We start from the raw sequence: 26,250 nt of genomic DNA, 5'->3' as shown, positions 1-26,250 counted from the left end.
TAATAAATACAGTTTATAATATAATAATATTTATAACGTAGATAGTATTGAGTTTTTAGAGAAACCTATACTTAGAGTACATTTTTTATGGTCTCAATAAGGCAGTTGGCCTCTTAGATGTAATGATACTAAATAATTTTAAAAAGCTTATCTACTCTACCAGTAGTTAACGGAAATTTGGATGGATGCTAAAAATTTAATTCGCTGAGCTTTAGCAAACCCTATCACTCGAGAGGTTAGAAAAATCTAATTTCTGCTGTCTATGTGTCTATCTTTCCTCACAATATTTAAAAAACAAACTGACTTATAGTCATGAAATTTTGCTCAAAGCTTAATTTCTATAAAAACAACACTGAGTTCAATGATAGTTCACATTACTCCATGTGTTTAGGCTGACCGTTATTGTATATTTTTACATTGGTCTTATGTACAATACAATGGAAATTTAATGTTATAGGATGGTGAAAAGATTTGATTTCAGCAAACTCTTGCATTGTAGTACCCTCCCTAGCTCATCTGGATCTTTTACTATTGAACACTGCTATGAAACCTAACTTACGAACACAAATGTAAATATTTCATGTGGCAAGATATCCCAATAGAGAGTTGATCGTAGATTTTGTATTTTGGATGAAACAATTCGTAAATAGACAAGAATGAGTTCTATTATGAAAAATAAGTAATAAATCATTCTTAAGTGAACGCAATTGTAGTACCAGCAGGCCTGTGTAACTGTTTTTATACCTTAAGTTCTCCAACATATTTATGTAATTGAACTATATCCATTGAAAATGTCAGTACAATTTAAGTTTATCTATACAGACGGTGTAAAATTTACTGTTCAATATTAGTATGGTGCAAGTCCAACCAGAATGGAATTGTGAAATTTGGCTGAGCGTAATCTTTGTATAAATTTCTTTTCTGTATGTTTGTATATTTCTCTATCTGCCAGCAGGACATATTAAGAATGAAATGAATTACAGATCTGAAATTTTGCATGCAACCTCAGCAAAGCCTGTTTCGCGACGTGTGTGGCATATTCCTACCTTGTAATAAGACCTATTTATCCCCGAAAACATACCTGTTACTATTAATAGTGTTTTTGCTTTTCACTCTTCACTGGTTGATTGAGCAATAAAGGTTAACATTTATTCCAATTTCATCACAAAAGAGTGTTACAGAGATTGGTATATGAAGAGGGACTAAGGGACCGCCTTGACCCAGTCAATCTCCAGGGAGGAGGTCCCTGCCTGCTTCACCGGGAGATAGACCCCACCGTAGATCTGGAACTCGAAGTTGGTGATCTGACTTTTGTCTAGCGGCGCCGACTGATTCTGCTTCTTGCCGCGATAATACGGTTCAAATCCAGCCAGAGGCAGGTCCACAGTTTCAAACTTTCTGTTAGGTGCCTGGAAAACAGGTATTTAATTAAACTTTGAGATGAGGTCCCACCCCCCACCCACCCACCAATATAGCTGTGCTTGCTAGTACATGACTCTTAATAAGCAGCACGAGAATACCAATCTGGTGGCAGATGCTAGGCTTATTTGCATATGGTGTCCAATATGAGAACTTACTGTCCCAATCAACATAAACATTTAATTTATTTTAATGTTCAAATATCAACTCACTAACACACTGTTTTTCAATATAGCCTATCTTTCAAGAAGAACTAAAATATTAAAAATTCACACGAGCATTAATCCATTTCAAAAACAGTGCAACAAACCACTTAAAATTATGATCAAGATTATTATGATGATGACAGTTATATAATTATTAATTTAAAACCAAAATATGTGTTTAAAATTAAGTAAAAAATAATGAATAAAGTAGATAAGTTAATTCATTCAATATAATTCCATACAGGAATTTTTGTAAAAATTGACTGTAGTACTTTGTAGTACATTAACTTAACAAACAAATTACTTTTATATCATAATAAGAAAAGTAAAAACATTGTTATATAATTTGAAAAAAACTATGTCAATGATATTTTTATGAAAAAAACAATAAAGGTCATATATTTTTATTTACCTTTTCAGAGCCAAAGTAACTTTTTAGATATAGGTTAAATTTTAATTATCCTACATTTAACACAAAGTGCGTAAAACTATTGATTGTATGGGAATAATCAACAACCATATGTTTCCATATGTGTTCGTTCAGGCTACCAGAACCTGCGCTCGCCATGAAGAGTTTCTTGGTTCTATTACATCTTTCACCAACAGTCAAGCAGTTTTGTTTTCTATGAACTTGATATCACCCAAAGAATCATGTTGTGATTTAATGGTAACAGGTTTACAGCTTTATATTAGCAAATGATGAAATAGGGGGCTCAACTACTGCAGCTACTACACTACAAACTGGCAGTGAATCTTTATTACCACCAAATATCACTTCCACACTAATGTACTTCTTCAATATATCATACCCAATTATTAAATCTACAGAATTACATTTACAGAATTAAAAGTCTGACAAGAGAAAGAGTTTTATATCACGATATTTAAGTTCGAATAAGGCGAGCTATATCATACAGTTACCAGTAATTTTTGAAGTAACTGATATTGATGTCAAAGATACTGTTTCAGTTGAAGGAAACATCTGTAACCCTAGTTTTGTTGTAGTGCTCTCATTCAACAAAACTTAAAGAACTTCTCATGTGTATCAATTAGAGTAAAAACCAGTTTACCATTAACTGTTGCTGGTACAGAGCAGCTAAATAACTGGAGCTAAAGGGGTATTATATGCCAAATGAGACCCCCCACCCATATAATCTTTAATGTAAACGTTACTGACTGTTGTAAGTAATTGTATGTAAAGCATAACATACTCTCTATCCTTGTATATCTACTTTTTAAGTGTTGATGTTTGTTAAAACAAATTAGAATTGTTTAAACTTAAGACTACTCTAGACATCGAGACCTTAGTTAGGCTGCCTATAACCCAGCACACACTCTTATACTGGTGTTAAACTGTTTAACAAACTGCCTATGCCTGCAAAAAAATTATATTTGTAAAAACCTTCAAGAATGTTGTAATGAAATAATTACAACAAAAACTGTTTTATAGTGTGGTGGAAATACTACAGTGTAGCATAGACAATTTTCCCTTTTAGATTTAATTTAATCTATTTTGACTTTTACTCCTTAACATAAATGTCAAATATTATATTCTGTGTGGTAGTAGGTATTCTATATGATCATTTTATACAGTGTATATGTATAACATAACCCTTTTGACCTTAGGACTTGACATTACAATCATTACAGATGACACTAAAGATTTTTTATTCTTGCTTTTTGCTAGTCCACCTACAAAAATGGCCACTCAATATATTTATAAACTTGACCTACTTTTGTATTGATCAGTGGACGTAGATACCTTGAAAAAATGTCCAATTGTTTTCCACAAGCATTGCAAGTTTTATTCCTAGCAGAGCACTTTTTAACCCATTAACATTTCCACACAGTTCATTAATGGCTGATAATTCTGGTTTCGAAGTCTCTTCACTTTGAAGTTTGACTGAACATGTCTGAGGTGATAAACTATTGACAAGATGTGGTAGGAAGCTAAACTCAAAATTCAATTGAATCAATCAATCAACCGTTCCTATCATAGCTATATTATGTGTATAAAACTCGGTTGCTCCACCCTGCTTAGAAATTGTGTCTATCACACTGTAGTGCACTCAATTGTGTAACTAATGAGACAATGAGACTACCACTTCACCTATTTACAGATATATCTGATGTCGAAATGATGTAAATGCTTCATTTAGAGCTTCTTCGTCGTCGACTTTCTTTGGATCTCTTTAGACGAACATGACTCCAGATTCCATGAGTCAAGGCTGAGACAGTGTCAGATATCAAACGCAAGGTGAATTGGAGCTAAGCTCAACATTCAAATGAATCTCTGACTCGGACAAATGTCACTTCTGCAGGGAGTCCGGGAAAACTGCTAAGCACATTATTTGTGACTGCAAAGCGACTGCCCTCACACCTGTACAAGGCATTTCTAAAAAAATGCTAAGATAGGATTTTAGTTCCTGGGGATGTGTTGAGCCTCAAGATGACCTGGGTTGTTTAGATTTCAAGATTAAACCACAATAGATCCTCAGCGTCCCAATGACAGGCGGTATTATCTTGTTTTTTCAACTTCACATTATCTTACAACTGCACTAGATAAAGCATACCCATAGAAAATGTCTAAATCAAACCAATCCAGGAGAAATCAAATTATTTACAATAAGGAAACTACACAATTACTTTATAAATGCTCAGAATAGGTTCAAGTTAACAGGAAAAATGGAAGACAAAAATGAAACATTCCAAAAAAAGATGACATATACTCTACAGGTCAGGTAATTAAGAAAGGAAGCAAATGCAGAATATACGAGAGTGGTCTGAAAAATATCCGATCAAACAAAGATACAAGACATTTTTTCTGAATTTTATTTTAATTTTTCAACATAGTCTCCTTGTAACTCTACACACTTCTCCCAGCGATGCTACCATCTCTGTAACCGTCTCCTAAGCTCTTATGGCTACATTTAAATTCAGCAGCCCAAAATTTCACTGTGGCAAATAATGGTGTAAAATCCCCATTTCATCTTTGACTTGTGAAGGCGTATTGCCTTACAAAAACAAATATTTAATGACAGCTTGATACTCGATTTTTCCATTTTCACAAAAAAAACTGACATCAACTTACTCAAACAACTATTACATAAAACCTGTGTGTCCTAAATGGCTGAAACTTTGTAGAGTAACTGTCAACAGATGAACAATGAAATTCAGTAGCTTTTGTTTCCGTGTGCTGCCATCTTCACGTTGGGGTCAGAAACTTTTCAGACCACCCTCGTATAAACCAAACAAACAACAGGACAAAGGCAATCTAAAAGTTAATAAATAACGAACAAGCTGTAAAATGTGGATCCAATTCAGATCTGTCTTAATTGAAAATCTAAAGAGCTGATGAAACCAACACTAGAAAAATTGGTGACTACCTCCACACCTTTTTCTGAACATCACTGATGGCACTAACACAAAATCAAATATCACTGAATAACACCTATCATCCCCCATACAGGATAGAAACAACTGTAACAGAAATAACTCCAAGAAAGAGATGAAATGAAAAATCCTATCAATTAAGAACACCCTCTGGACTGGTCAACATGTCTTCCAAAATCATTAAATTTTGCGAAGAAGGATAATTTTAAAGTCCCACATTACATATCACCAACCGTTCTTTCGGACAAGACATATTCCCCAGAAAAACTAAGTAGCTAAAATGTACTCGGAGTATAAACAAATGGACAAGGAGAAACCTACTAATAACTTATTCCAACATATGACACAGCTACCAACTGTCTAAAAATTAATCAAAAAGATTGTTCTATCCAGACTTCAAAAAAAGATAATATTCTATTATCACTAAAAAATGGCATCATATCAATGGAAGCTTTCAAAGTGATATAAACTTAGTAGTTATTTTAATAAAGAATGTTAGAATCAAGTTTGTATGACATATTTATTGACTTCAAAGAAACGTTTCAAAACTTACAATAACTGTTTTTGTTCTAATTCCAATAAGGAACAGTTTAAGATGGCTGCTGTTATTATATGAAGCCACACACCAATATTAAGATATGAAGACAATAACAAGAAAATAATTCAATAAAGAACCTATATTCGTTGTTTATATTAGTCTTTTCCAAACAGTCAATCAAGGATTATATTGTGTTCTTACCTGAAACATCTGTTCATAAGAAGGGAACGGTTCAGTGTTCTCATTTTTATGCCTCAGCACAACTTTATATCCGTAGTTCTCACCCTGACCTCGACAGTGGAGCCGGAGAGTGTTGTAGTCACTCAAGTCTAACTCTGTATCAGTCCGGAACCCAGCAAACCCTGCCCCATTGGGCTGAGGATTGAGCATAGTGAAGAGCACTCCTCGCTGGAACCTCTGTGTCTTCTGCAGAACCAATACTGCCTTAGACATGCCTACTTCCCTCACAACATCTGACATTTCTGACCACCCATGCAAGTTCGGTAGTTTGGTGAAGTCAAACAGTACAAACTCCTCCATAGCTTCTCTGAAACATAAAAGTATTTTTTTTTTTTTTCAAGACAAAAACTAGTCTAATAAAAGAAACCAGATAAAACATTGTATATGTCTTCTATGAAGAAAGTCATACATTTTAACTCCTTATTAAAGGAATAGTAAAAATAAATCATCAATACAAAACAAGTCTTTAAAATTGAATAAGTTTTAAAATCTTCACAAGACGTCAAACCTTTAATGAATGTTTAGTACTTGAAAGTAATAAAACAAATGTAAATCTGCAAGCGTAATAAAGTTGAACGACAAAAGGTTAAATCTGAAATGGAACCAAATGAATTCAACACATATTTTGTTGTTGAAGATGGAGCTTGTATTGGCTACAATTAACTTTATTACATTGAAACCAATACTTAAAACTTTTATTTTTGTGAGGCCTTTTGATAGCAAGGCTATCTTTGTCAGACACATCACAAAAATGACATTAATGCTGCTTATGATCGTAATAGTCATAACGTTTCCTTCTAGTAAATATTCTTAGACTATGTGAACACTGTCAATTTTGTACCACTAAAGCTTTTTTACCACAGCTTATTGGAAGCGAATTTTTAACCTTGTTTATATTGGTTTCTAATAATTTTGAAAAGACAGAATAATGTCTACAATTTTCTGCAGAATTTAAATCTTTGTTTCAAAATATTAGTTTATTTTGGCTACCTTAAGGTGGTCAAGAAAGACATCCTGATTCAGGGAATCATTTGCCATAGAAGCAAGAAGTTTAGATAGCATATACATGTATTGTTTTAAAATCCTGGGAGATATTTCATCTAGACTTAGGGATTTCTTTGATTTAAATTTACTAATCACTTACTATTTCTGCATTAGAAAATGTTTCACACCAGTTAAATATTAAATTAAAAATTGTTAAATCATGTATAAATTACTGATTTGTCTACACATCTTAATACTTACAGACCCATAGAATGAAATGGAATTGTTCTTTGAAAGAGATTTACAAGTTATATTACTATTAATGATTTTCTATACTGCTTATATTTTTATTTATTTGAATCAGAATTTATCAATACTACTTACTGTGTAGAGGCATGAAAGTGGTGAAATAGTTCTGCTGATAGATCATTGGTTGCTGCGTAAAATATGTGATGTTTGATGATAGAAAATGTGGAATTATTTACTGAGGAGCAATGGTTAGTGGCTATCCATCTTAATATATTACGATCTCTTACTCTATTTCCAAGATTGACAGATCGAGTGAGCCAAAACATGTTTTCCAGTATTGTTTATGTGCAATCAATGTTTTGTACAATGTATACATTACGATAAAGTGGTGTCAATAAAGTTGCAGAACTGAATATCTTCAACAGCCTCCTTTATTACCCTATTTGCCTTTCCTACACTGTCGAGGGAGGGCTGATTTACTCTTAGAGGAAAGCCAATCATTCAGAAAATCATTTTAAGGGTGATTATGAATGGCAATTCGTTTAGTCCTAGAAAAGATACTAAAATTAAAATTATCAGATACACTAACACCAGTTCCCATGATTATTGTGGGTGAAGCCCTCAGTCAGCTTCCACGTAGTTGTTGGCCACATAATAAATAGGAGCACCAGAGCTGCTAACCGTCACCTTACAGCCACTGTCCAGCTCACCCTCAAACATTGGTCCAAGTTCCAACCGTGACTGGCTGCTACTACCAAGATTTTTCCCAAAATTAACTTAAGGTGCTGTTTTTTGTTGATTGTTGCAAGTTTAGGATGGTCAACTTAAATTCAAAGTCACAGCTCTGACTGTAACATCATGTTCTTAAAATGTACCTATTTGGTCTTCAAGTGCTTAAAAAGAGTTACTTACAGAGAGTGTAAATGTTTAATGGCCTGGGATTGTATTACTGGTCAAATAAATCTATTGTTTTATTATCATTTTTGTAACATACACAGTAGATTGTTAGAGAGGGCTTCTTAGCCCTAACTTCGCCTGGTAAAATAAAACATCTTTACTTTACTTTAGTAGATCTTAAAGTAGTTCTTAAGAACCAAATAGTCTGAAGTAGTTGCTAACCACTGCCCACTCTACACAAGACACTAGAACTAACGTTACTTGAATTTATTTTCTTTATTTACCTTATCCAACTATCACAATACATCTTAAAACGGTTCTTAAAAATCATAAGTCTTAAGGTGTTGCTGATGACCACTGTGTACTTCACAGGATCATAGAAAACAGAGTTTGTTGAACATTTATGTTACTCCATTTGATTTGGCTGAGTTTAGGGATATTTTTACATTGGTCTTATAGGTAACCATGAAAGCAATGACAAATTAGTAGAATAAATATATGTATAAAAAATCATATGAGGTTCAAGATATGTCATTTTTATTAACAGAGGAAAAAGTAAAACAATAGAGTGGAAAGTCACTGTTATAAATTAATGAAAAGAATTGGTTTGGCACATTCTTGCATTGTAGTACTCTCCCCAGCTCACTGAAACTTTTATTATTTGAATACTGCTGAACACTTAATGAAGAAAAATGTGAATGTACCATGTGGCAAGATATCTCAAGAAAGATTTCTTGCGTAATTTTTTAAGTTTTGTGAAACCTCATTTCAACATAGATAAGAACGAGTTCTGTGACGGTACATGTCTAACCATGGAATTTGGCTAAAGCCTATCACACAGGACGATGATGTAATTTCAATTTTGTCTTGTGGAAGAAATGTTAAAAATGAAAAGAGCTATAATTTTAAATTTTGTAAGCAACTTTAGCAAATCTGGTTACACAACATATGATGTGGTGTACTTTTTACCTTGTAGGCAATAGACAAATTAATCTACCTGACTGAATTTTATTAGGGCAAGTATAACAGAAAATCTTAAAATAGTTTTTAAGGATCAGATAGTTTTAAATAAATGTAAACAGTGCGGTTTTCACAAGAACCTTAAACTTTGTGTTACTGGTAGGAAACAGGCAAAAGAATATATCATCTGAAAAACAACATGTACATGCATAAAAACAAATGAATATATCTAAAACTTTTTGGACTCCTTTGTTTATTGGTGGTACAGAACTAGACATATCTGATTACGCTGAACTATTGGGATGGACGATAACATAAGACTTTCAGAAAAATTATCTACAGAGAAAATTTTATCCTTGGATATCTCTTAAGTTCAGTAACAAGGACCTGATAAACTATTTAATACTCCTTAGTCATGTTTCATGAACTTTAATTTATAATCCCCTAGGAAGGTGTAACCATAATTCAACAAAAATTTCATTTTACAAATCGTAGCATTCAGAGACCTATTTTATCTGTAATTTCAGTCTTGTTTGCTACTGTATGTGTATTTTTCAAATATTTTATTGATTAATTTTACTTAATTCCTGATTGGTAACATTTTGCTAAATAGTTTACCATAATAGAAAGATATATTTATCCTACCTAGAATAATGTAGTTAGGTAAGTTTTAGTATTTTTTAGCTGACTCAGACATTTGTTATGAGACATTCACATAATTGGACATAGATATTTACAAGTTTAAAAAATTTGGTAAAAATTTGACAAATTTAAAAATGGATGTCATGGTACCCTCTCTTCCTGATAGGAAGGCCTTTTAGGAGTAGTCAACTCTCTTTATAGGCTCTCCTATCCTTAGATAATTTATACATTATTTTAATGGGATCAGTACAAATTAATTGTACTCCACACTCCTTGTCATGTTATTTGGCAGGGTTTTCTGAACCTCCAAATTTGGGTCAGAGGATGAAAAATTATTTGTGGGCTAATTATATAATGCTCATAAAACACTAATCATTATCTGAATTTATAAATATTTTGTAAAAACCTGACAATTTTATAAAATGTGGCTATACCCAAAAGAAATGCGAGATTTATTAAAATTTAAACAATAATGGATCTTGGGAATTGGGTTAAAACCACAGGGTAATGCTCTACAATTGAACCGTTTATTTCAGAAACCCGTCAACAGACATTTTTAACAAAAGCCATTTTATTACAGATTCTCATTTCCATTCTGTAAACACACATTTTAGTGCAGAAACACGTCAAGCGATATGCCCCTTACTGTGTTTGATTTCAAAATTAATATTGCGTTTAGTGCAGAAACCCGTCAAGCGTGGTCACTTGACAGGTTTCTGCAGTAAATTTCATTTTCATGGTGTGGCAGCACTGGGACACGTCACTCTTCTCACCCTCTGTTATTGTTTACTTCTACAAACAGTGGCATTCAGTCTTCAGTGGTTGTTCAACTTGATGTTTTGTTAGAGTTAATGTTTTGTTTTATTAGTTTTTAAAAAGATTTTGTGAGTTTTATTTCGTACTGTGTTTTGTAGGCTATTAATAGGTCTTATTAAATAGTGGGACTTTAAAAATGCAAAGTGAAAGTTCTGATGATGAAACCTGTGGTTAAAAGGAAACGTGGTGTTGTCAATGAAGACAAGTATAAACGTAATGTTATACGGAAAGCAAGAACAAAAGGCGATTGTTACACAAAATTACAAAGGTAACGTTGTACCAGACAAATCTATTCCTGTAGAACTTATTTGCAAATGCCCACGAAAGTGTATTTCTTTTATTGATGCTGAAATAAAAAGTCAGGTTTGGGTAATGTTTTTTATTCTCTGAGTACTAAAAATGAACAAGACGTGTACTTACAAAACACTAATAGAAGCTAAGGAAGTAAAGCGTAGAGTAAAAAAAACAAACTAATCCAAATTTGTTCCAATGCTGATTTAGAAGGAACTCCAGACTCACACACTAAAAAATAAATCTTTTGTATATAATATCAAAATCAATGGTATTATAACACCAGTTTGTAAAAAATATTTTTTTTACAAATACACGGAGTTTCTCGTGATCGAGTATCGAGTAGCAAGGCTAACTAACCCTGTTAGTTAAAAATGAAATAACCAATCGATTTGAGAGGCAAAAATCGTAGTGGAAACGCAATCGATGGCAAATTGTGTGTTGCATATCCATGAACACATTTCTCTATTTGAGGTCAGGGAAACTCACTATGGAACCAAGAAAAAAGCAATATTTGGATGCAACGTTAAATGTGTCTAAAATGTATGAAATGTTTCAGACCACTCATCCAGATCTTAAGGATTCAGTTAAATATAGTTTTTATTACAAATATTTTAAAGAAAACTTTTAACTGTGTCATTTGGGCGGCCACAGGTCGATGTCTGTAGCCAGTGTGAAAACTACAAAGCAAAACTTCGAGATCAAGAGCTGAGCGACAATGTCCAAGCGCAGCGTGATTGCAGAACAAATTGTTCATAAGCGCAAGGCAAAAAAGTTTTTCTTAAAACAACAGGAAATGTCGCAAAATAAGGGACGATGATACAGTTGTCATTTGCATAGATTACATGCAGAACCTTCCTCTCCCTCATTTACCAGTTCAAGAGGTTTTCTATATGCGACAGCTGTGGGTTAATGTTTTTCTGCGTTCACGACATGAAAACAAATAGAGCAAAAATGTATATGTACCCATGAGGGGGAGGCTATAATAGTCGCCTGATGAGGGTGTGTTCAATGTTACTACACTACCTTCAAATGGAAGTATTTCCACTTGGAAAGAAAAATATTGTCCTTTTTAGCGATGGCCCCCTCAGGTCAAAATAAAAACCACTGTGTGGGTGCGGTTTTTAATGAACCTGTGTGATCAGGGACTGGTTGAGACGATTTCACACTATTTTCCTGTGAGAGGCCACTCATTTTTAGCCTGTGATCGGGACTTTGGTAACATAAAAACGGGTTGTGCGTAGAGCTGACCGAGTATACACGCCCGACCAATATGCTGAGATGATCCTTAAAGCAAGCAAAACTGGCCGTTTTGATGTTATCCAAGTAAGAAGTGACATGATCTTTTCTTTTAGCAGTTTGGTGGCCAAAACATTACAAAAAGACTGTTAGCTCTGACGAAAACAAGTGGAAGAGGTGTTCCAAGAAATGAAAAAATACCTTTTAAGGTGTCCTACATACAAAGAATTCAACTACAACAAGGCGGAACGAGGAAAGGTTGTGGTCAAGGAGTTCATTGATTGCTTTACCTCCTCAACATTTACCTTCAAGAAGTACAACACTGTTCCCGAACTCCCAACGGAGCAAGCATATCCATTTGGAAAGGTACCCATTAACATAAAAAAAATCAATGACATTGTTAAACTGAGAAAGTACACATCTGGGTACGAAGCCTTTTACAACAGTATCGTACAGTGGCCTACATCAGAAGCTGAATGCAACGTAGATAGAGAGTATGACGATTAGATTAAATACATGTACTTTACACTAAGTAAATAAATGTAGTTGATTGATGTGATTTATCTTCTTTCTATTACCATTCTGACCTAAAAAAAAAACCCCTTTTTAAAATAAAAAACAAAACTTTATTGCAGAAACCCGTCAAGTGAAAAAATTTTATAATTTTTTTAAAAATGTTATTACAAAATTTTAAAACTTTACTAAAAAACTGTATTTGTTTTAGAAAGGTATGAAGTATTATTTAAAAAATGTGAAGCATATATCTATGATATTAGGCGAGATAAAAAAGTTTTTCTTCGTTTACCGAAAATCCTAAAAACTGCACTTGACGGGGTTTTCTGAAATAAAACGGTTCAATAACTGTAACAACTTCAATTCTTTTACTATTGAAATATATTTAAAATGTATTTTTTAATAACACATTAAATGATTAGTAGTGCTGGAAAGATGAAATAAATATTTAAAATAATAATTCTAATTATTGACTGAAGCTGACATAATAATCCTCTATCCCCATCTACTATATGTTATTAGCCTACACGATACATTTTTTTTTTTTTTTTAATTCTCTGCAATTCCTTTATCAACTTCAATTTCTTTGATATTGAAATACATTACAAAGCGAACGTTTTTAATTACATTTGAGATGAAAATGGGTGTCGGTAAGACAAAATACCTATCTACAGCAGGAGGCGTGTATCTGGACACTACCACCGCTTACCTTTCCCGATTGCTGACACAGGCCTGCACAACTCATAAGCTTCTACAATGACTCAGTATTCTGTATAATGTTGCAGTAATCCTATTTACAGTAGGAGGCACTTAGCTGTGCCTATGACCTTGGAGAGATAGAAAGGAGAGAGAGAAGTATGACATAGGGGAGAAGTGTGTGTGTATCTGTAAACACAGACTAGGCACTGCGAGACCCCTTACCGCTTACCTTCACCAATTGCTTAAACTAGCCTGCACAAGTTTAATCTTTGACCTTTAATGACTCAGTATCCATGCTAATGTGATCTGACATCAGAAAACTTGGACGATCTGGAAAAGGACCTGAGATCGGGAAAGTAAATATCAGAAATATCTCTAGCCATTAGTGCGGGTATCAGTGCCACTCCACTCTTCTGTCCAAAAAAGAAAATGATACCTCGAGATAATATTCTATTTCAACCTCAGATCACAAGAGCACTCTTAACTTTTTATATTTATAGTACCTACCTATTTTATTTTTATATGCATTTACCTACTTATACAGCCGAATAACAATTTATTTAACTTAAAATATGACTAACTTACTGACTAACCTATAATAATGTATAATGTAAGCAATAAACAACAAGAATTCACTATTTTTTGGAGACTTTGAATATGGTGATGAATATGAGATAGTTCTTGGCGAGCAGTTAGATGTTGAGGAATCAAATATCGGCAGACTCTATAGCAGACTACCTTTGGGATTTTTTGTACCGCAGGGAAGTGTGCCGGTCTGTGGATATCTTTTCCTTCTTTTCACAATTAGCTCACTGCTGGGCAAGATGTAAGTATTGTAAGCATCACTGATATGTAGGTTCTGGATAAAGTTGGTTTTGTTATTTGTAAGTTAATGCCCTTTTTAAATTACTTTTTTTATTGTAATGTGTTGTTCTAGCTATTAATGTATTATAATTCTTTTTTGTGAACGATTATTATATCAAAATTGGGTAAATCTTTAGATAATAACAATCGAATAACGACTATAGGCTGCTTATTAAAGTCTCCCCTATTATTTGTTATTACGTGACGAAGGTAGGTAGGTACATATGTATTATTAATTAGAAAAAGGGTTAAATTTAATTTTAACAAGCACTTACATGATTGCCGTTGGAGTATAAAATAAAATGATCTGAGCTTAAATTTAGGTATTATTTGGAGGAATGATTATCTTTTTCTGCCAGAAGAGTGGACTAGTGCCGATGGCGCCACCGAAGCCCACACTGATGGCCAGGAGCATTTCTGATTGGTACTTTTCTGACCTCAGATCACATTCAACAATATGACATGGGAAAGTACCAATCAGAAATGCCCCTGGCCATCAGTGCAGGCTTTGGTGTTACCCACACTTCTGGTAGAAAAAGACATACATTCTTCAAGTTTGTACCTATATTCAAGCTCAGAATACATAAGCGCCCTTAACGATTAAATTTAATTTTTTCTATTTACATTACATATACTTACCTATGTACAGATCACGTAATAACAAATATTACGCCTAGATAGGGACAGAAGATCACTTCGTGTAATTTGATATTAATACATTTTTTATTTTTTATTTCATCTTTCTAATATGTGTAATCATCTGGAAAACGTTATTAAAACACTCACTTTATAATTTATTAAACAGTAAAAAATGAAGTTAAATGAGTAGAATATCTCCCCCCGGATCTGGAGGTTTTCCAAACACTGTAAATTAAAATAAAATATAATTATAAAATTAGGCACATATTAATAAAGTTTTTCGTACCAGTAAGATTAAACACCGGGGCGGCAAATCACGAATTTGACGTTACCAATGTATTCTGCTCACCCTCCTGAACGAAAAATATACATAGTACTATGGGGTGCAAATGACAAATAACATGATTTTAGGGGGTATATTGATAAGTGGTTAAGTTCCTAATGTTTTAATGTTCAGTTTGTGTGCTGTGTCTGGATAATCTGTTTACTTGAATATTATCTGCGGCCGGGACTGATAGCCAGCTGATAACGTACCTGTTATCTGAGTTCTCCGGGGCATGGGTCCGTTCTACACAAGATATCGTGTTCAGTAGGTCGGATTGAGTGAGTGCGTTTACAATGATGAATCAACCATCCACTAGTTCAACCAACCCTAGTGAATTGTGTGTGTCGGAATGTTTCGGAGGGCACGTAAAGAGTTTACGTTTTAACCGAAACGAAATTATCTCTTTTTTAATTGAACATGGAATTTTTAAAAATGAGTGTATGTGTTCGTCGTGCGGTCGAGTGGTGTTTTTAAACTGGGAGACTTTGTCGTTTCGTTGTGATAGACGACTTTTTTGTTGCTGCTGCTCAGCTGTATCCGCCAACACACTAATGGTATGTGTTCTCTGATCCATCTATATATTTGAGTTTTTCATGATTTATTTAGTTTTTTTAACTTTACATAATTGCCTTTGCATTACATTTCAATTTATATTTTTGATCAGCCCCTCTAGTATTTTATATTTTACTGATAGGTACTATCTCGAGGGATGTTTTTCTTTTATTGACATCATGGCCGGAGGCACTCGTAATTAATTTTTTTCTTGAAATTAAGAAAAAAATTAATTTTGATAAAAATTCTGCTCATTTCTGTATTATTTTTCATTTACGTTTGCAAAGATGGCTGCGCAACCGATGACGTCATCACGAGGTTCACTCATTGGCCACAAAAGGTCACGTGACGCTAGACGTGGATGTAGAACATGGAGATATTACTGAAAAGTTATTTAATTTTTCATTTTCTATAACTTTTTTATTTCTCATTTCCACCCCATCAAACCTTATACTTTTTTGTTCTATATGACGATTCCAATAAGTTTATAACGCAAAACTCGTATTTTTCCGCCCCGGCCGTTAATATGATAATTACCAAGTTTTTCCTGTCCCATTCCTACATGTACAATATTTACATGAATCAGTAGCCTATTAAATACACATCCTTACCAATTCAAGATTAATTCAAAATAAGTAATAACAGTTTAGTTTTCAAATATCTATTGCACAACAACACTTTTTTTCAATCTGATTTTCTAAACAAACACTAACTTATCTACTGTTAAGCTACCTAAGTTTTAAAAGACGTAGTATTTCTCATGAAATTTTAGTAATCCCAATCTAACATCTTGCAAAATCTCAAAGCATATAAAATTTTAAGCTATTAAATGTACCATAACTGTAAAATATTCTCTAAGACTTTAAATAATACATTTCAAATAATAACGTATGTAGCACACAATCATAAATTCATTGATAACACAAACACACTCTGTGTTTATAACCTTTTCATTTAATAGGTATATCAATATTTACTTAAAACAAAATCATACATTTTGGAAGTATAAAAATTAAAACAGATTTCAATATTTACTAGAAAAAAGTGTAATTTCTTAGACGTTCTTTTAATTAATAATTACTGCAAAATTTATTTTGTTTAAATTCAGAAGTGTTACAGACGACGTCAGCAGTTTCGTAGTTTCTACTTCACAATTTTACATCTGTTCTGTATATTATTGGATTGTCAAGTTGGTGGACTTGACAATAAATAAAGCTTGGGTTTACAAAGTGAACATTGTTCTTGAAGAAACAGTAATTATTTATTTCTGAATCTGAATATACTATAGATTAAATTTCCACCTGATTTAGGCATTTAAATTAACTAGAGAGTTAAATACCTTTTAAATTTAAATGTTTTTATTTAATATGGAAGTAAATTAATAGTTGTATGGTATGTAATACACAATGAATTTACCTTTTTCTAATGACCTTGTCCTGGATAGCACTAGAATATGATATGATAGATACGATCAAAATTATACCCGGTAGTTTACTACACATTTTTCTATTAAATTTCCAATCTATAAACTGCATTACCCACAATGGCACGTTACCGCCTCAACGGTAGTTGAAGGGCAAGGTCAAATTATTTGAGCGAGAGTGGTGAACGGTGTTTCGTTAGCACTTATACGAGCACAAGATCAACAAACTCATCACCAACAATGCGTCTCCCTCTCAATCAACTCCCACTCCCATCAGCTAAATAATACTGCAGTGTTGAATTTGTTCCACTCACCGTTTGTTTTGTTGAATGCTAGAAGAGAAGGAGTATAAAAGTTTACTAAAGACAAACTATTTGTGGTGGTAATAACTTCAATCGAAAGTTATATTTTACTAGTATGTTCTTGCTCAATATCAAGTATGTCATACAATTTATTATCTTTTCTAAATGGCGTAGCATTCGGAAGATAATGCATTGCCATTGTAAGATACGAGTATTACAATTTAAATTTCCGTGCAACTTTCTATAATTATTTATTGGATAGTTCAAAGTATTTAATTAGCACTTGAATGATCTTCAGCCAGGGAGAGGAATCCTTAAGTCAAACACTGTTAGCTTTTTCGTTGAGAGTATCTTATGTATAATATGAAGGAGTCATGTAATTTTGAAGCGTATGTCCACGTTCGTATCCTCTGTTTTTACTCTTGGAAAATATAAATATCCTTAAACTAATAAATCTGTGAAATTTCGCTGTCGTATCTTTGTTCACTATATTGTCTTCTTTTCTTGGTTCAGTTTACCATTGGATCAAGTACAGAAACCCAGGTTTGAACGTTAACCTAGTAGAGCTAAAATAAATTAATTAAAATTAACAGAGAGTTACATTACAATTTTGTTTTTATATTTCTGATTTTAGAAATATAAATAAAATTATTTACAATCAATAACTTTAAATTTTATATGAATAAGAGCGACAAGAAAGGCCGGCTTTTGGCGCTTTCCAACCAAACTTGGGATTTTATTAAGACCTAATTGAATACAAAATAGGTACGTCCACTGTTTTTTAAAAATTTACTTTTAGAATTGTATGAAAAATTGTTATTAACCCCTTGACTGCTGTAAACGTACATATACGTTTTCGTCCGCGGAGCCCTCACTGCTACGCCCCCGTAAATGTACGGAACACGATGTATCTCTTTGTTGTAGTCCACTACTAACTGAACAAAGGGGCCCACACCATCTAGCGGCCTCAATATGAACTATCTGGACACTATTCTCTTGTTGATTGGTGCTGATACCTGATATATTATATTTCAACTACCACAAAACCACGTTGCATTTCTGTTCTGAATAAGTTTTGTCAAATGTCAGTCACAGAAGTGGTCTTGTCTTGTGCTTTTATGTGTTTTCGGACTTATTGAGGTGTTTTATTTATATAGTGTTTATTTATATAAATATAATTACTAGTATAGTATTACTACTACTGGACATAATTTTGTTGTTGTTGGATAATTAGGACTACCATTATGTCTATGGATAACGAAGGCGAGTATGAGATTAGAAGATTTTTAGAAATGCCGAGTTCTGAAATAGGATTGGATTTGAGTGATTTATCAGAGGATGATGACGTTGTTGATACTGACCCTTTATACCAGCCAACATTATCGGTAAGTGAATCTGAATCCGACTTGGATCTTGATTGTAATACACTATTATTAGAGGAGGTTAGTGATCTTGACATCGTTGAGGAACAGAATTTACCTGGACCGAGTAGGGTAAATTTCTAAAACGAAAAAAAACTACCTCTAATGTAAATAGAAAAAAGAATAAGATAGAGAGAAAAAAACTGTTCAAACCTAAAGTAAAATCAAAAAAACCAAAGTAATAAAAACGAAGGGGTTAATATAAATAAAACTAAATACACTCATTCATGGACATCAACTGATTTTATTCCACAAGTTTTTGAATTTGATAATTCGGAAAGTGGGGTAGTGGATTCAGACACATTTTCAGAGAATTGTTCTGAACTGTATTGCTTTGAAAAAAATTATTACTGACGAATTGTTAGATTTAATTGTTTTGGAAACAAACAAACAGTTTGAGTACATTGTTTCCACATCCCCCCCTTCAGAACACTCTCTCGATTGAAAAAGTGGGTCCCAATTACGAAGAAAGAAATGAAGTTATTTTTGGCTACTACAATGTTGATGGTACATAACAAAAAAATAGCCATTGAAGATTATTGGTCGAGTGACCCTCTTCATAAGAATAGTGTCTCTAAATGCATGTCTAGAGACAGGTATTTTATTATTTTGCGTTTATTGCACTTTTCTGATAATACACTTCCTCCCGCTCATGGCAAACTTAGTAAAATAAAGGAAAGTGGTTTGATATTTTCATGGGCAGCATTTTCCCGCAACTTCAAACCATTTAGAAATCTATGCATTGACGAAAGTTTGTTGCTTTTTCAAAGGACAGCTTGGCTTCAAAATGTTCATCCCCTCAAAGAGAAGTAGGTTTGGAATTAAATTATTCCTGTTATGTGATTGTGAGACGGGTTACATACTTGATAGCATTGTTTATAACTGGGAAAGACACTGACTACTCCAATTCCGAAAATCTTGGTATTTTCCGGAGCAATTGTGACAACTCTTCTCCAAAATTATCTCAACAAAGGCCACTGCTTATTTATTGACAACTGGTATTCCAGTCCCGACTTATTTACATTTTTTGCACAAAAACAAAACTAATGCTTGTGGGACAGTAAAATCTATAAGATTGGGGAATGCCACAGTTTCAGAAAGAGCTAGAAGTAGGTGAGCGGGAAGCCCTAAATAATGGCACAAAGTATAGCAGTCAGGTGGATTGATAAACGAGAAGTTTGTCATGCTGACATCGAGCACAAAGATGAGATGGTATCTACTGGTAAAACTAGACCAGAAAAAACAAAAGCGGCCATTGTGAAACCCATATCTGTTCATGACTACAACCAAAACATGGGAGCAGTTGACAGGTCGGACATGATGATCGTCAATGTAGAATGTGTACGCCGAACTACTCGATGGTATAAGAAGCTTTTTTTCCATTTTTTTGGATATGGTCTATATTAAATGCACATGCCATATACCTTTGTCAAACAGGCAGAAAACCAACGTTGCAGCAGTTCCACCTAGAGCTTGTTCGCCAAATAATGGCTGATAATTTGGAAACCACGGACAAAACAGAAAGGTGGCCGACCCTCTGTGGGTGATAATCCAATGCGTCTAACACAGCGTCATTTTCCATCTCTTGTACCATCCACGGAAAAAAAGAAAAATGCACAACGTATTTGTCACGTTTGTAAAAACACAAAACAAGGAGAACAGAAACGCCGCGAATCGCGCTACCAGTGCGCTGAATGCGATGTTGGGCTGTGTGTGGTGCCGTGTTTTGCACTATTCCACGAACTCAAAAATTATTGAATAATAACTCAAAGAGCTTTACAAAGTGTAAATACAAACAAATGTTCTAAATAAATACGTTTCTTTTCATTGTGAGTATTATTTTTTCACTTGCTAAAGAATTATAAACAGATAATTTCATACCCATCTTTAGTTCCTTCAACCCCCCTCCCCCCCACCATCCCATTATATAAAAAATACGGGTTTCCCCCTAATTACTCCTTATTGTATTCTGGAACTGGCCCTCTTAAATAAATAGTACTCAGAGTGCTGTATAATATTGTTTTTGCCAATAAAATGATTAACATTAATTTTGGTTGCAAGTGGCAAAAAAACCCCGCAGTGAGGTGTCAGTACTGCAAGAGTATCACAGCATTCAAGGGGGTTAAATTACCATTTTAACTTTTATTTTTCTTAACAAATTTCAGCAATGATCACGTTAAGGAGCTCTTAAAGTCATGATCTTGAGCATATAATTGAGTAAACTACACTTTAAAACTGTTCATTTCAACAAACTGTTTTTATTGATTTACTGTTGCTGGAGCCTACTCGTTGGAATGTACAAACCGCCAGACTGCCGAGGGCAACGTTGCCTCGATCTTGGGCGGCTTGCGCGTTCTTGACAGCAACAGTAAAAAATAAGTTATGTTGTGTGAAATATCGTCGATATTTATCTCCTACACGTGTTTTCAAGGCCGTTGTAAACGAGCTTTACATTCTATAGTACAGTTATAGGATCAATAAAAGTAATCAAACTGAAAATGTTGTATTATTAATAGGTTAGGTATAGGTTACATAGATTAATTGTTCCTGAATTTAAATTGCTATTAAGGGGTAGTCCATGCAAAACTTCAAATAATTTATTTATATATCTATATATTTAAGCGTTACTTCATAATTAACCTTAGTTTTTTATGTTAAACCTATATTTTATTCCCCTCCCCCAAAGAGGAGGCATGAGCTTATTAGTTGTTTGTATGGGTTTACGTATGTCAAAATGTCTAACGTTTTATGAGAGATAGAGATGTGAATTTCTTTTTATTTTATTCAGAAAAGCCTGATCTATAACGTGTAGTATGGGTTTTAATGTTTATGAACAAACTATGTGATAAAACAGTTTTATAACTCAAAACTCCTCTTTTGCCTAAACATATTATTTTTTATTTGTTATCATTACTTTTACAATTAATTACTACACATTGAAGAGTAGGTCTAACTGAAAAAAAGTTTAAAAAAATCATCAATTTATCTCTTATACAACTAAAGTAATTGAGGTAAACGTTGCAAAACTGTGATATTTCGGAAAACGCCAATAAACCAAAACAACGAACTTTATTAGGCAAAGGAACTTTATCAGGAAGTTTATTAGGGATAACTTACGTTTAAAATTGTCCAGGCCGTAGGTATTATCTCCAACGTGTTTTCTTCTCTCTTTTTCCTGAATTTTTTTTTCTCTCAAATATAATCCTCGCCTCTTTAGCCTAGTTGAATTTGCTTTCAATCTTTTCACGACGACGTCGATCCCGTATCTTGGCAGTTTTGCTGGCCTGACTCCCAGGTGGCAATGAAGTTTGAACCATGCATGTGACTTTAGCAATATTCCTAAAGTTATATTCACTTGTGGCATGTGCCACAGTAGTTTCTACAAGTCTTCTGGAATCACTTCTTGTCTTGTCGCACTTACGCCAAATGTGGCTATGAAGGCTTTCGTTGTTATTTTGGGTCTGGCCCTTAAGGCATCTTTGCAACAGTTCTTTTCCTGACAACCTTTTATAAATGGGAACTATATTATGTACTTCAAAACTGTATTATTTATAGGTGTTGTACATGTTTGCCTGGTGTTTCTTTATTGGCCAGGGCTCTGTTATAGAAACCACCTGTGCTCTCCTTGCGGGCACTTGAAGTGTTTTGTATTATTGAATCCGTAGAAACTCGCTGATAGCGGATACCTAAATGGAGCTTTTCACTGAATCGACATCTTTATTAACATTGTTTGATATGGCATTTTGGTAATGTTTTTTCAAGTTTGAAATTGTTTTGCCTGTCAAGCTTCCTAGAGCTTTTCCTCCAATGATAACTTTTTCGATTTTGCTGGCATCATTTACTACGTTACGTAAAGCAATTCCTAATCTTTCGGAGACATATGGTATATATTCTTCTTTCTTCACAGAATTCACATTTTCACCATATACAGCAAACTCCTTCAAATGACTGAAGACTCGAGTTACCATCACTCACAACCGTTGTGTTTCGGAAGCCAAAATCAATGGATTGCTGTCATAATATTTCGGCTGCAGCTACTTCCAAAACAGGCGACGACCCAGTGTAGTTTATATCACAACTCTTCTTGTGTTCTTCATACCAAATATTGAATTCATGGCGGTTTTCTCCAGGTTGAGCTTTGGTTAGTGCACAGTTACGACAAAACTTCGAAAGGACACGAATATCTATGAATAACCGGTATCAATATGGGTAACAGTTCCAACTCCGTAATTTGGCGAGAAACCACACTTATGTCAAGTCCCATCGAAGCTGACTGTTAGATTACGTGTAACTGAATCCGATACAGAAGGATCATTCTGCAAATACAGATTATTTTCCTACTCTTTTTCTGGCTTTGCCTAACAAGTTTGTGCCTGTCGCTTTTGAAAATTCGTGTAGTTCGGCCAAAGGTTTCTGAGAAAGACCCTTGCTCAAATGTGACATTCATTATCATATAAAACTTTTCAATGGCAAAATAGCCATTACTCAGGTTTATGAAGGACTTTGTCATTTTCCTGTCTACACCATTTCAAGATTTCTTAGTTTTTTAGAACTTGATTTTGTAACTATTACTTCTTAGCATCCTCACACACAACTACTAAATTGCAACTAAAACCGATCTTATTTTTAACTTGTAACAACAACCCAGTTTGTAGGCACTTAGGACAAGCTAAATTTTCAGATAACTTACTAAATAGAATGAACTATGTCTATGTAGTAGATACTCAAGAGATATGTCTCTTCCTAGTCCTAGTCCTACTTCTTCGTCGATTGTAGAATCGGAAAATTGGAGATCAAATTTTCTAATATTGGCATATTTATCTAAATCCTTTGAGCAGCCTGGTCTGGAAGATATTTTAAAATTAGATGTATTGGATGTAAAAGTTGTAGTTCTAGATTCACTTACAGATTCACTAGATTCATTGCTATGAACACCAATGTGTTCTCACAAAGTTTTGATATGTGATACAACCTTAATAGATCAATCGAACTGCACAGACATAAACTGTAAACAATTATTGTGAACATGAATTAATTGTAATTGTTGTCTGGTAGAAACAGACATGTAAACATAACATACAACTACTGACACACGATACTGAATACAAGTTTCTCTTCTGCATATTAGAACAGAAACAGCTGTTATAATACTTCAAATAATTCTTAAATATACTTTTTTCTGGTCCACATTTCATATTGTTACATGTAATACTCCAAAACAGTATTGCAGTATTGCTTTTATTTTTTTCTATGTGAAAATAACTTAGTACGACTATGGTATTAACATTTTTGTATATAAAGTTACCAATGTAAAAGAAAATAAAAAAACATAAATTATAAAAACATTTTTTGCTATTTGAGCGTGGACTTGTCCCTTAATAATGTATTAGTTACTGTTTAAGTAATAGAGCTCTCTATTTTTCCAATAAGCGTTTCGAGTTTGCTTGTAAATTCTGGCGAGATAAAAGCTCTTTACTTATACATAGAGATATAATAATAATTCATCTTGAACAAAATTGGCAATGGAGTTGAAAATATTTTTTACTTGTAATAAAATTGTTTAAGATGAAGATGTGGCTCTCGAGTGTGAGGGATTATACAAAAAATGGCATCATAGAATATACCTATAAAATATTTTAGTACATTATCAATGAATGTATACAATTATTGGCCCTAATGATACGGTTAAATGGTATTTTAATAGCCTCTCTCACAAAATAGATCGTTTACTATACTGAATAGGATAAGGTACGTGATTATGACAGCTTTATTCTATTAATGAGACTGTCAGGAAGTTACTTGAAGTAATACAAGTAGTAAGAAAGAAGTCTATAAAAAGAAAACCTTTTGGCTCACAGGCCATAAGATTCAGATACATTTCCGTTATGGATCATAAGACTGGTACATTTAAACTTATGTCACTGACCCACCAGGTTCCTTAAAACCAAAAAATATACATTATACTAACTCTGATACACTTGAAGCTCCCAGTTTCTGAGACCTGCTAGACTCCGGAAGCTCTAATCCCCTAGGAACTCCTGACCTAGATAGCTACCAGAATCTATAACTATGCAAGATCTCGGCCTGTTGTAGCTTCCAGTGTCTGAGTCTTTCAGCTCTCGGAGACATCCACACTTTTTATATCTCTCAACCTCTGGGAGTACCTTGTCTAATAACTCACAGTCTGCAATATTTTCTGGCCTCTGTCGCTACTGTTTCTATGAAGTTCTCAAGCATCCTGTTTATTAGCAGTTTCTGCCTTAAAACAGCTACCAGCCGCATAGGGTGCTCTAAACGTCTGACCGTTACCAACTTCCAGCACCTACCGGTTGCTGGCAGTTCACTGCCTGTGGGAGGTAACAGCCTTCAGATCATCCCGGCCTCATCCAGGACAACAGCCAACGGTAGCCCGTGGCATTTAGCAGCCCCGGCATCTGGTAAGTCCTGATCTTTATACCTCTGACTTTTAAGACATCTCAGCCACTAAGATCTGCTAGCCTCTGGCAAGGACCGGTTGTATAACACAATTAACTTCTGTAAATATTTCGCCCTCACTGCAGAGAGCCATCTTCAGTTATTAAAAGATGTTAAACTGAAACTCGCTCTCCACAGCGAGAACGAAATAGTTCAAAAAGTTAATTGTGTACATTTTTGTTCGACGAGGTGGAAATCGGAAGACTTTTATAATAATTTGGAGCATGTACATAGCCGCTGTATTGATGTAGTCTCCTTATATAGCTTTAAATTCATAATCACATAAATTAACGTGTCGTTATAGATTTGTGCATGTAATGAAATTATCTAGCTGTTGGAAATGAATCATTAAATAAAAATGTAATAACAATGAATAAATCATTGGTCTTGAAATAAATACTTGTTCAACAATCAAAATGACAGTCTTGTGTACTTGGACATTAAAGAGTGCTGCAGTGAAGGAAAAGTGATAAGTTGCCTCATGTTAATGCTCCTCGGCTGCTTACATGTTTAGTCATGATGTTATTGTCTTCTTTCAAGCTACACCAAGTAAACGGACTGGACGTCCAGTAATTGAGCAATGGGATGTAAAGTAGGTACTGATTAGTGGCAATACTACTACTACTAGATATGGGACAACAGATTGAATTTTATAACCACCTTTCTATAATAAATCGGGTTTATTTCAGTTAAATGAAACAATTAATTGAAACCCTCTTCAGGTTCCATACGCTTACTTTCAGATACAATTACCAAACTAATCTAAATTTTCGAAAATGAATGCTAAAATCTCACATTTACTAGAATTGACACCATTTTTGCAGTGAACTGTATTAAATAAATTAATATCCTTTATCTTAAGTACACAGTAAATTAAAAGTGTTTGTAATGAAAGAATTTACTGTCACTGTGGCATGATGAATACATTGTTTATTTCAAATATAGTCCAAAGATTTCAATATACTAGCCCTATCAACTGTAGGATCAGATTCATCATATTGAAAAATCTGAAGTAGTTTCAGTAAAACACCGGTAGAATACAGTTGACTGGATTCATTCCGTTTACCGCTGAATGAAAACAATAAATTTGGCAGGGTTTAATCAACAGACTGTAACTGCTCAGCTGGCTTCAGCCATTAGTGCAAAATAATTGGATGATAAATT

General features: G+C 33.9%; 1 protein-coding gene across 11 annotated transcripts; it reads right to left on the bottom strand.

The window, feature by feature from the left end:
* Nucleotides 1-1,123: 1,123 nt before the first annotated feature.
* LOC124370713 lies at nucleotides 1,124-21,862 on the bottom strand. Of its 11 annotated transcripts, none has more exons than XM_046829014.1 (3): nucleotides 21,730-21,862; nucleotides 5,758-6,103; nucleotides 1,124-1,409 (listed from the first exon to the last, which is right to left on the bottom strand). In XM_046829014.1, the coding sequence occupies exons 2-3, from the start codon at nucleotides 6,094-6,096 to the stop codon at nucleotides 1,203-1,205; spliced, it is 546 nt and encodes a 181-aa protein (XP_046684970.1). In that variant the 5' UTR covers nucleotides 6,097-6,103; nucleotides 21,730-21,862; the 3' UTR covers nucleotides 1,124-1,202. The 11 variants fall into 11 exon arrangements, with proteins under 11 accessions (XP_046684970.1, XP_046684971.1, XP_046684962.1 ...); XM_046829015.1 differs by lacking the exon at nucleotides 21,730-21,862 and adding an exon at nucleotides 17,204-17,416; XM_046829006.1 differs by lacking the exon at nucleotides 21,730-21,862 and adding an exon at nucleotides 16,883-17,165.
* Between the last annotated feature and the right edge of the window lie 4,388 nt (nucleotides 21,863-26,250).

The sequence above is a fragment of the Homalodisca vitripennis genome, unplaced genomic scaffold, assembly GCF_021130785.1.
Source record: "Homalodisca vitripennis isolate AUS2020 unplaced genomic scaffold, UT_GWSS_2.1 ScUCBcl_461;HRSCAF=2514, whole genome shotgun sequence".
Taxonomy (NCBI): domain Eukaryota; kingdom Metazoa; phylum Arthropoda; class Insecta; order Hemiptera; family Cicadellidae; genus Homalodisca; species Homalodisca vitripennis.
This window is presented reverse-complemented; position numbering and strand designations above follow the sequence as displayed.